Genomic DNA, 12613 nt, shown 5'->3' with positions numbered 1-12613 from the left:
ATAGCTACAGTGCCTCTAGGTGTCTAGTGTGTATCATATAGCTACAGTGTCTCTAGGTGTCTACTGTGTATCATATAGCTATAGTGCCTCTATGTGTCTAGTGTGTATCATATAGCTACAGTGCCTCTAGGTATTTACTGTGTATCTTTATATCTACAGTGTCTCTAGGTGTCTACTGTGTATCATATAGCTACAGTTCCTCTAGATGTCTACTGTGTATCATATAGCTATAGTGCCTCTAGGTGTCTAATGTGTATCATATAGCTACAGTGCCTCTAGGTGTCTATTGTGTATCATATAGCTACAGTGTCTCTAGGTGTCTAGTGTGTATCATATAGCAACAGTGCCTCTATGTGTCTAGTGTATATCATATAGCTACAGTGCCTCTAGGTGATTACGATGTATCAATATAGCTAAAGTGTCTCTAGGTGTCTACTGTGTATCATATAGCTACAGTTCCTCTAGGTGTCTACTGTGTATCAGTATAGCTAGAGTGCCTCTAGGGGTCTACTGTGTATCAATATAGCTACAGTGTCTCTAGGTGTCTACTGTGTATCAATATAGCTACAGTGTCTCTAGGTGTCTACTGTGTATCATATAGCTACAGTTCCTCTAGGTGTCTACTGTGTATCAGTATAGCTAGAGTGCCTCTAGGTGTCTACTGTGTATCAATATAGCTACAGTGTCTCTAGGTGTCTACTGTGTATCAATATAGCTACAGTGTCTCTAGGTGTCTACTGTGTATCATATAGCTACAGTTCTCTAGATGTCTACTGTGTATCAATATAGCTACAGTGCCTCTATATGTCTAGTGTGTATCATATAGCTATAGTTCCTCTAGGTGTCTACTGTGTATCAGTATAGCTACAGTGCCTCTAGGTGTCTACTGTGTATCCAGATAGCTACAGTGCCTCTAGGTGTCTATTGTGTATCAATATAGCTACAGTTCTCTAGGTGTCTACTGTGTATCCATATAGCTACAGTACTCTAGGTGTCTACTGTGTATTCATATAGCTACAGTTCTCTTGGTGTCTACTGTGTATCAATATAGCTACAGTTCTCTAGGTGTCTAGTGTGTATGTTACCGGAGTTCCTTTGAAGCCCTTGTTGATTGGGACGAAGATGGTGAAGGGGCCAACGTTGCTCAGGGGCCAAGTAATGGCACCTGGAGCAGGAAGAGGAGGAGGAAAAGAGAGATAGAGAGCAAGAGAGAGAGACTATATAAACCAAGGCCCATGACAAAAGAGGTGTTTTTCTGCAACTTTAATGAGTCACTGATTGGCTGATGATTAACCAATGAGACGCACCAAAGAGTGTGATGGCATTGCTGAGCTGACCGGTCCATTGGCCCCCGGGCTCTGAGTTCAGATCGTTCAGACGCTGCATGATGTTGCCATAGCAAATCTTGCCGTTGCCCACGTAACCCTCGTGACATATGCACCTGGAGTAAGAGGGATGTACAAAGGTAAGATGATCTTTTGAAAAAAGGATGGTTTTACTGCACAAATATCTTTAAACACACTAAGTCAAAGAGAGCAGAAACACACTGACTCTACTATGTTCGGCTCCACTGTTGAACAGTTGGCGTGTTTGCTGCAGGAGTTAGGTCTGCACAAGTCCTTCAGGCTGCAGCTCACCCCTCCTGTCAGGTGGTCAAACCCATCTTGACACTCACAATGAGACTACGAGAGAAACCAAAAACACCACTCAGGGGGAGGTTCACCAAACACATGTCCACCCTCAAATGAATGGCACAATATCACCAATTGAAGCAATAAAATGTTATATTTGACTTGCATTATCAATTCGTTTCATTTGTCAGTTAGAAAAACACACACACACACACACCTTCCCTGGCCCATCGTACATGCAGCGCGCAGAGTCAGCAGAGCAGCCCCCCAGGTGTGTTTGACAGGGGTCTATGGGAACACACACGTGCCCGTCCCCGCTGTAGCCCTGGGCACAGGTACACAAGTGCTTGTTGGGCCCCACATGGGCACAGGTGGCATGGATGTGGCACACCTGCTGCAGGCACGGGTTTATGGCTGTGAGAGGAGACAAATCATCTTATAAACTATTATATACAGTCCATTCGGAAAGTATTAAGACCCATGGACCATTTTCCAGATTTTGTTACGTTACTGTCTTATTCTAAAATGGATGAAATAGTTTTTTCCCCCTCATCAATATTTTCACAATACCCCATAATGACAGAGTAAAAACAGGTTATTAGAAATGTTTGCAAATGTATAAAAAATTCAAAAACTGAAATATCACATTTACATAAGTATTCAGACCCTTTACTCAGTACTTTGTTGAAGCACCTTTGGCAGTGATTACAGCCTCGAGTATTCTTGGGTATGATGCTACCAGCTTGGCACACCTCTATTTGGAGAGGCTCTCCAATTCTTCTCTGCAGATCCACTCAAGCTCTGTCAGGCTGGATGGGGAGCGTCACTGCACAGCTATTTTCAGGTCTCTCCAAAGAGGTTCAATTGGGTTCAAGTCCGGGTTCTGGCTGGGTCACTTAATTATGGACATTCAGAGACTTGTCCCAAAGCCTCTCCTGCCATTGCCTTGGCTGTCTGCTTAGGGCCGTTGTCCTGTTGGAAGGTAAACCTTCTCCCCAGTCTGAGGTCCTGAGCGCTCTGGAGCAGGTTTTCATCAAGGATCTCTCTGTACTTTGCTCCGTTCATCTTTCCCTCAATCCTGCCTAGTCTCCCAGTCCCTGACGCTGAAAAACCTCCCCACAGCATGATGCTGCCACCACCATGCTTCACCGTAGGGATGGTGCCAGGTTTCCTCCAGACGTGACGCTTGGCATTCAGGCCAAAGAGTTTGATATTGGTTTCATCAGACCAGAGAATCTTGTTTCTCAAGGTCTGCGAGTCATTTAGGTGCCTTTTGGTGGAGTGCGGCAGAGATCTTTGTCCTTCTGGAAGGTTCTCCCATCTCCACAGAGGAACTCTGGAGCTCCGTCAGAGTGGCCATCGGGTTCTTGGTTACTTCCCTGACCAAAGCCCTTCTCCCCCGATTGTTCAGTTTGGCCGGGCGGCCAGCTCTAGGAAAGGTCTTGGTGGTTTCAAACTTCTTCCATTTATGAATGACGGAGGACACTGTGTTTTTGGGGACCTTCAATGCTGCAGAAATGTTTTGGTACCCTTCCCCAGATCTGTGCCTTGACGCAATCCTGTCTCGGAGCTCTACAGACAATTCCTTCGACCTCATGGCTTGGTTTTTGCTCTGACATGCACTGTCAACTGTGGGACCTTATATAGACAGGTGTGTGCCTTTCCAAATCATGTCCAATCAATTGAATTTACCACAGATGGACTTATCTCAAGGATGGTCTATGGAAACAGGATGCATCTGAGCTCAATTTCGAGTCTCATAGCAAAGGGTCTGAATACTTATGTTAATAAGGTATTTAAGTTTTTTCATTTTTATACATTTTCACTTTTTTGCTTTGTCACTATGGGGTATTGTATATAGACTGATGAGGAACATTTTTATTTCATCCATTTTAGAATAAGGCTGTAACGTAACAAAATGTGGAAAGAGTCAAGGGGTCTGAATACTTTCCGAACGCACCGTAACTCACTTAGTACTAGGCCGCTAGTAGCCATAAGGCCATAAGGCTACCCATTTACAGAGAATAGGGACACAGCCATGCTGTCACTCACATATGCATTGATCTCCAGAGGTTCGGTAGCCAGGTAGACATTGACAACGCAGCGACCCATCAAGTGAGCCCTGCATACAGCGAGTGTTCTGTGGACAAAGCAGAGACGAGCACTCCGGCAGCTCTGAAAGATGGCAGGGATACATGCTGTTATTAAGGTGGGAGCAAGTTGTCATTAGATGAAAACATACAGGTAGGTTATAGATCAGCCAGTTAATGCTTCAGCACCCGACAGGAATAATGCATTATGATACGGTTCTAACACATTATAAGACATGTCATAAGCATGCATCACTACTGGTTCTCTTACCAAGATCACATTTTGGGCCTTTATACCCAGAGAAGCAGGTGCATATCCCGTCACCGTGGATACCAGCATTACACAGGCCATGTCCACACGTGCAGGCTGATGGACCGGGAAATGGAGAATGATGGGATGGACAGAGAGAGAAACAGGTAAATATTACAATGCAATGGATCATCAACAAACGGCACCAAAGTGGACTGTATCTCTAGGTGCATGGGACAGTCACAAAATGGGGTAGATAAAGAATCGCAATCTTAAAGAAAGGGACCGAGTTGGTTACCAGAACTACAGGTTGAGCCGTAAAGATTATCTGCACAGTCTTCACACGCAGTTCCCACGAAGCCAGGCTGAGGAGGACAAACACAGTGATGGACCATTCTTTGTCTGTGCGTATGTATGTGTGCGTGCGCGCACGTGTGTGTGTGCACATGTGTTTGTACTTGCATATATGTGTGTGTCTACGCGTCATCATCCACTACCTTACAGCTGCAGGTCCCGTTGCCACCCATGCCTTCAGAACACAGTCCATTATTACTGCAGGGCCTGTCTGCGTCCTCTGGGCACTCTGGGACAGGAAGACAGTACCATTCGCATTAGTCTCATATCAACAGAAAGATAGACAATCAATCTCAATGAAACAGTGATTGGAAACCGAATGGGCTTCAGTGGTGTGTTGTTCCAATGTCCAGGAGAGCACGTGACTTGACAATAGCCTGGACGTAATGCTATGACAGCTGTGTCTCCAGGGATCTGAGTAAGCAGACGGGTTGCACGGCAAACGCAGACCCCCTCACCTCTTCGCCCCCTCTCCACTTCCTCTCCTCCGTCTCTCTCCTCCTCTCCACCGTCTCTCTCCTCCTCTTTCCTTCTCACTCTCTCCTGTGTGCCTCTCTTATCAGAACGACCCATAATCACTCATCCCCTTCCTTCCCTCAAGCTGCACACACACAATGTAAACACGAGCATGCACGGGGGGTTGCCAAGGGTCTCCTTACAATCAGCAGACTCGAGGAAAGTAGTTGTTCTTGTCAGCAGCTTCTCACTCACTCACCATTCCTGAGCAGAAATGGTCACCCAATTTCAATAATATCCTTTATGGTTTACCCAATATTTACTTTAATAAATGATAACCTTCTAATGTGGGTAATTTGTACCTAAAATGTAACGTTGTTGCACAACAAGTGGGGAGAGTAATTCAGTCGACATACATCAAGTCTCACCAGGACAGAGAATACTTCACACGTCCATGTTATCCTGTCACAGAACAACACAGGGGACCATTGAGACAGAGAGGAAGAACTATGGCCCCTGTTAATGTACTTACTACTGCCCATCTTTGATAACCTCACAACACAATCACTGGGAGGGAGGGAGATAGGGGGGGCGGGAGAGAGAGTGAGAGAGAGAGAGACAGCCAGACAGACAGAGAGAGAGAGAGAGAGAGAGAGAGAGAGAGAGAGAGAGAGAGAGAGAGTGTGTGTGTTAGTGTTTTTGTGTGTTTGCGAGAGAGTGTGGGAGGGGGGATAAGAAGGGTCTATGACAGGCACAAAAGAGCTAGAGAGAGGAAGCCTGGACTCAGTGCTATCGGGGTGTCAGCACATTCCTGGAAGACAGGGGCCCGCTGACGATGAGCCCTAATTGGGAGGAAGGAAGTGTGCGAGTCCCCTGCTCCGAAAGGCCTAACCTGCATCCTGCACCCAATACCACAATGTGGGTTGTCCTGGCCTGCCGGTGCACACAGGACACTGCTGACACACTTTCCTACTTTGGACAGCTTTCTGTTCTGTCTATTTGTTCCCCTGTAGCAATTTATTTTCTGAAACAGGCCACTCATCCTCTCCGCGGAGGGATGCGAGCGCTTTCCTCCTGTTTTTTTTTTGTCACACAGCACTCAGCACTGGGATTCAGTGGCAGTAGCAGCCAAGTACACTTCTGAACTCTTCCTATCAAAACATTCCCTCAGAGTCCCCACAGCTTTCCGTGTTACAGAACCACCAAAACATGAGCAAATACGAGAACCCTCTGTTTCAAAGCAAGCCTTTGAAAAGGGAGCATCTGGGGTTAAGTAGGGATTTCAGAAATGATGTTGCCACCACCAAAATGGTTTGTCTTTTCATCTCGTGTTGCTTTCCTCATCAATGCGGCTTGATGACTCAACGATGAGCAGCTGTGATTGATTACAGTATTGGATGTAGTGTGCTGTTTTACTCACCGATGCAGTCTGGTCCCCAGTACCCTGGACAGCAGTGAGGCTCAACCACCTCCTTGTAACACTCATGAGAACAGCCCTTGATATACAACACCAGACTGGCCATGGGACTCACATGGTACCTACAGAGAGAGAGAGAGATGACATTACTGGGTGTAGGACACAGTGCCACAGTAGTCACAACGCTCTGTACAACATACCTGGTTGTGTCTTATGTTAAGCAGAGACATGAGATATTACTTAGATACCACTAAGAGATAGCTCCTCCATCTATTCTATTTCTCCCTCACTCCCTTCCCTACTCTGTCCCCTTCTCCCCCCATATCCTTCTTCCACCCTCATTTCCTCCCCATATCCCCTCTTCCACCCTTACCCCCTTGCCCACTCACTTGCAGTCTGGTTTTCCCTTCCCGGGAATCTTCTTGTTGAAGCCTGCTGGACAGCCCACGTTGGAACTGACGCTACAGGAGTGACACTCTGTCTTGGTCATCACCAGGGTTGTCATGTCACACCGGTTCTGTGGTGGTGGAGGGAGAAGAGCGGATACTGTAAGACACACCCGCACAGGCCTGGTGCTGTGTGTCGTGGACTGCGGAACACCCCAAATAACCACACGCAACAGTGTACTGACACGCTTTTCTTGTCTCTGTTGACTTCCCGTTGTGTGTCAGAAGCCATAAAGTCACATAACGGTTTGAGAGTTACCTGATGAACGTACCAGGGCCGGATCTCTTAGCTGTTCCCAACTGAATGTTGAAGCCAACGCCCCATAGAGCCCTCGCCAATCCTCTTATCCACTCAAATCAATGGAATTTTCCACAGTTCATAAAACAGTGGAGAGGTCAGACTATTATTTCCTGCCTGTCTTTCATCATACTAGAATAACATTAACCACCACTATATAACCCAACACCCAATCCCCCTACAGAGAAAACTGTGTTTGTGCATGATGAATAGTTTGTTTTTTGGCAGTAGTGTACTCCTGGGTATACACAGTGTTTTGACATCATCAAAGCGTATTTGAGAGCATTTGTTTACTTTGACCAGAGTTGGACAGACGTTGGGTAAACAGAAAGATATTGTTTAATGACTTCTGCTGGGATCTGCATCATCTGATCTGATCTACCCAGCATGCAATAGTACCCGGGCGCTACTCAGAGAAACCACAAAAGTCAGACAAAGACACACACACAAACATGCTAGTTATGTTTCAAAACCACATAGAGCCAACCCCTGAAACACAGCACTAAGGCATCATACAGTACACCATCCAAAATCCCCAAACCACACAACAACACTTTTAAATGTCCAAAACAGCCAGCAACAAAACAAGTCAAGCTGAATTGTTAGATGCTACTGCTGAACTGTTAGATACTACTGCACTGTTGGAGCTAGGAACACAAGCATTTCGCTACACCCGCACTAACATCTGCTAAATATGTGTATGTGACCAATAAAATTTGATTTGATTTGTATTGTGTGTCCAATGCCCACAGCTCCCTGACCACTCTTGGCAGTCCTTCCATACGTCTAGTTACCAATGAGGGAGTGACAGTGGGTCCGAACAATGAACGCACTCACGTGTGTGCGGTAAAAGTGTGACTCACCTTGGCGGCAGCAGCAGAGGAGGTGTTGTAGCGGTCTAACCCCAGAAGTAGCAGCATGAGCAACAGGGGTCCGGTCACAGGCGCCATAACTCTGGATCTCTCTCCTTCTCTCTCTCTCTCTCTGTCAGTATCACTCGCTGTGCCCCTGTGGCTCCCTCCCTCTACCTCTCTGACCCACTCCCTGTCACTTTGAGTCACTCTTTTTAGCTCTCTCTCCCCCTCCCTCTCCGAGGCACGTCAGTGGACTGTGACCGCTCACTTAGCCCATCTGACTTTTCAACAACCTCCCTCCTCTCTCCCCCTCCCCTCAACTCCACTCTTTCCTGTGCCAGTGGTACCAGAGAGGGTCACCTGCATTCATACACTCCACACACATGCACATACACAAACATGCATGGGCATACTGTCCATGCAGACACACAAACACACACACACACACACACACACACACACACACACACACACACACACACACACACACACACACACACACACACACACACACACACACACAACACATGCGCATACGCATACGCACAGACATACAGACGCACACACAATCCCCCCCGGCACAAACACACACAGACATACATACGCGCTGGCGCTTACGCACAGACATACAGACGCACACACTGACACACACACACACACAATCCCCCCCGACACACACACACACACACACACACACACACACACACACACACACACACACACACACACACACACACACACACACACACACACACACACACACACAGACATACAGGCACACACCCAAACACACGCACACACACACACGCAGACACACACCCAAACACACACACACACACACACACACACAGACATACAGACATACAGACGCACACACACACACACACACACACACACACACACACACACACACACACACACACACACACACACACACACACACACACACACACACACACACACACACAACACATGCGCATACGCATACGCATACGCACAGACATACAGACGCACACACAATCCCCCCCGGCACACACACACACACACACACACACATACATACGCGCTGGCGCTTACGCACAGACATACAGACGCACACACTGACACACACACACACACAATCCCCCCCGACGCACACACACACACACACACACACACACACACACACACACACGCACGCACACACACACACACACACACACACACACACACACACACACACACACACACACACACACACACACACACACACACACACACAATCCCCCGGCACACACACACACACAACCCCTTCATCCGTCTATACTCCAGCATCTGTCAGCAGTTGGAAGGGGGGGTTAGGTCTGGTCTTGTCTTCAAACAGTGGTGTTGGAGGGAAGGAGAATGGCAGGACATCCTGGACTGTAAATAAGATTCACCCTCTCCTGTCCCATCTGCACTCTTCCTGACAACATTCTGTCCCGTCATGACTTTCAGACCCAGCGTTTTCCCAGAAGAGGTCAGGATGACATGTTTTATGCCGAGTGGCGTTACTGACCTAACATACACACACGCACGTGCACGCACACACTCATATAAGAGTTACCAAAGCAGTGCAATGTATGTGAAAGGGTTGAGGGTGGGGTTCATCCTTTGTTTACGATGAAACATCAAGATACAGATGGATACATACTACACAGGCAATCTCCCAAATAGCAAAACATCTAATTAACTAACATACAGTGTTACAGTGTTGACTACTCATATAGTCCAATCAACACCAACGGTGTTTAATCCCATTTATCAGATCAGCTTCATTTGGCAAATGGCCCAAAAAAGGAGGGTTTACCATCTGTCACCTTCATCCCTGATTCAGCCTCTCCACAAAGTACAGAATCACGCTAACTGTGCCAGAATATGAAGGGATGATTCCATTTCAGTAGAGGGGCCACTCAGGTGGGAGGGGAGAGGGAGATCCTCAGAACATCTTGAGCAGGGAGCGCAGAGGTTACGGTTGTGGTTGTGGTTGAGATGGACAGCAACAGCACGGCCCTGGCTGATCTAGGCTTGGCTTGGGGTTTGGACCATGGCACACCATTGGCAGAGGGTAGCACAGCTTTGGCAGAGGGTACAGTGCCCATCATCTTGGCAGTGGCCACAGTCTTCGCTCGGGAGGGCTACAGCGTCCTCTCTTTCCTCATGCTCCTCCTCATCATCATCATCTCTGTCTCCAACAACCTTCTGGTCACAGGCGTGTTGACGAGGAACACACACTTCCTGTTGATCCCCATGAACATCATCGTCCTCCGCCTGGCCGTCTCCGACCTCCTCCTCGTCTTCTACGGCTTCATCGTTGCTATGGTGACCGACTAGGGCTTCTGTCTCTTCTAAGTCTTTGCAGTCAGTTACATTGGTGAGTCGTTTTGATGCTATTTGTATTGGATGTCTGATTAGATCATTATTTTAGGTGTTAATTGTTTTCAGTTTTTTTGACCTGTTAGTAATGAGTGTCCCTCAATTAAATGAAGCTAATATAGAGATTGGTTGAGACATATTTTAAAGGGATGTACAACCGTTTTCTGGTTTTACATGTTTTGATAACATTTTATTACCACCAGATTTAAAACTCTCTTTAATGTTTGGTTTCTCTGAGGACACTCACGCAGCTGATGTATGAGTGGTACTGTGCCATGTGTAAGCCCATGGCTGCTCTGAAGATGACCCGATGAAGGAGCATGCAGGGCCTGGTGTGGCTGGCCTGCCTGCCATGGGCCTTCTACTGGGCTGGAGCTCCTACGGCCCCCACCTGGGGCAACTTCCTCTGCTTCCTATTTCCTATTTCCTATTTCCTTCTGTGGTACATTACTGCTACAGTAATGTACCCAAAAGTAATGTACCCAAAAGTAATGTACCCAAAAGTAATGTACCCAAAAGTCGTCGCCAAAAGTTTTGAGAATGACACAAATATTAATTTTCACAAAGTCTGCTGCCTCAGTGTCTTTAGATATTTTTGTTAGATGTTACTATGGAATACTGAAGTATAATTACAAGCATTTCATAAGTGTCAAAGGCTTTTATTGACAATTACATGAAGTTGATGCAAAGAGTCAATATTTGCAGTGTTGACCCTTCTTTTTCAGGACCTCCGCAATCCGCACTGGCATGCTGTCAATTAACTTCTGGGCCACATCCTGACTGATGGCAGCCCATTCTTGCATAATCAATGCTTGGAGGTTGTCAGAATTTGTGGGATTTTGTTTGTCCACCCACCTCTTGAGGATTGACCACAAGTTCTCAATGGCATTAAGGTCTTGGGAGCTTCCTGGCCATGGACTCAAAATATCAATGTTTTGTTCCTACGGCCACTTAGTTATCACTTTTGCCGTATGGCAAGGTGCTCCATCATGCTGGAAAAGGCATTGTTTGTCACCAAACTTTTCCTGGATGGTTGGGAGAAGTTGCTCTCGGAGGATGTGTTGGTACCATTCTTTATTCATGGCTGTGTTCTTAGGCAAAATTGTGAGTGAGCCCACTCCCTTGGCTGAGAAGCAACCCCTCCTGAATGGTCTCAGGATGCTTTACTGTTGGTATGACACAGGACTGATGGTAGCGCTCACCTTGTCTTCTCCGGACAAGCTTTCTTTTGGATGCCCCAAACAATCGGAAAAGGGGATTCATCAGAGAAAATTACTTTACCCCAGTCCTCAGCAGTCCAATCCCTGTACCTTTAGCAGAATATCAGTCTGTCCCTGATGTTTTTCCTGGAGAGAAGTGGCTTTTTTGCTGCCCTTCTTGACACCAGGCCATCCTCCAAAAGTCTTCCCCTCACTGTGCATGCAGATGCACTCACACCTGCCTGTTGCCAATCCTGAGCAAGCTCTGTACTGGTGGTGCTCCAATCCCAGCTGAATCAACTTTAGGTGACGGTCCTGGCACTTGCTGGACTTTCTTGGGCGCCCTGAAGCCTTGTCCTCGTCAACACTTTACACCTGTGTTAACGAGAGAATCACTGACATGATGCCAGCTGGTCCTTTTGTGGCAGGGCTGAAATGCAGTGGAAATGTTTTTTGTGGATTAAGTTAATGTGCATGGCAAAGAGGGACTTTGCAATTAATTGCAATTCATCTGATCAGTCTTCATAACATTCTGAAGTATATGCAAATTGCCATGATACAAACTGAGGCAGCAGACTTTGTGAAAATTAATATTTGTGTCATTCTCAAAACGTTTGGCCACGACTGTACTCAGCACCATGAGGAGGGTACTAGGTGAGGGTGTGCCAGCATGTACAGCATGTGTTGACTGTACCTGTATGTGTTGTCTCAGCTGAACCGTAGTGTGGAGCAGCAGGGCGGTAGATCTGCGCCATGATTGGGGCCTTTAACCTCTGCTGGCTGGCCTACTTCTGCCTGGTCACACTGCTGGCCAGCCTACTTCTCCACATCCCTCCTCTCCTGGCCGCACTGCCCACCTACTTGGCCAAGTCCAGTCCCTTATAAAACCCTGCTTCCTACTTCCTGGCCAACACAGGTAATGGACAGAATTTCCATGTCAGGGGTTATAGGTTAGGGGTGATGGTGTGAAGGGTAAAGGGTGTATTTTGAGGTGCAGTGACTCTCCCCACAAAGAGGCCACCCAAGTACAGTAAATAGTACATTTGGATACGACTGGTAAAGTCTTATCAGACTTGGCAAATTCATGATAAGGTAAGGATACTAGGCTTGAACTTCTAACCCATGTTTACTTTGTAGATTTTAGCTTCAATTCTGAAATGGTTCACCACCTCCTCTTTAACCACAGTCCCATCCCTCTCTTCTCTATCTATCTCTCTCCCTCTC

At 46.9% G+C, this 12613-nt stretch overlaps 1 protein-coding gene across 1 annotated transcript in view; it reads right to left on the bottom strand.

The window, feature by feature from the left end:
* Positions 1 to 8033, bottom strand: part of stab2 (stabilin 2) — a 40983-nt gene extending 32950 nt beyond the window's left edge. Inside the window, exons 1-11 of the mRNA XM_055937827.1 lie at positions 7806 to 8033; positions 6588 to 6715; positions 6202 to 6320; positions 4469 to 4554; positions 4270 to 4336; positions 3993 to 4088; positions 3684 to 3806; positions 1849 to 2045; positions 1552 to 1682; positions 1308 to 1441; positions 1086 to 1165 (exon numbers count right to left, since the gene is read on the bottom strand). Coding sequence (XP_055793802.1) covers positions 1086 to 1165; positions 1308 to 1441; positions 1552 to 1682; positions 1849 to 2045; positions 3684 to 3806; positions 3993 to 4088; positions 4270 to 4336; positions 4469 to 4554; positions 6202 to 6320; positions 6588 to 6715; positions 7806 to 7892 — 1248 coding nt within the window. The 5' untranslated portion in view covers positions 7893 to 8033. The remainder of the gene's footprint in view (positions 1 to 1085; positions 1166 to 1307; positions 1442 to 1551; positions 1683 to 1848; positions 2046 to 3683; positions 3807 to 3992; positions 4089 to 4269; positions 4337 to 4468; positions 4555 to 6201; positions 6321 to 6587; positions 6716 to 7805) is intronic.
* Positions 8034 to 12613: the final 4580 nt, after the last annotated feature.

Source organism: Salvelinus fontinalis, chromosome 11 (genome assembly GCF_029448725.1).
Source record: "Salvelinus fontinalis isolate EN_2023a chromosome 11, ASM2944872v1, whole genome shotgun sequence".
In the NCBI taxonomy this organism is placed as follows: Eukaryota; Metazoa; Chordata; class Actinopteri; order Salmoniformes; family Salmonidae; genus Salvelinus; species Salvelinus fontinalis.
The sequence above is the reverse complement of the archived record's forward strand: the minus strand, read 5'-3'. Positions and strand labels throughout refer to the sequence as shown.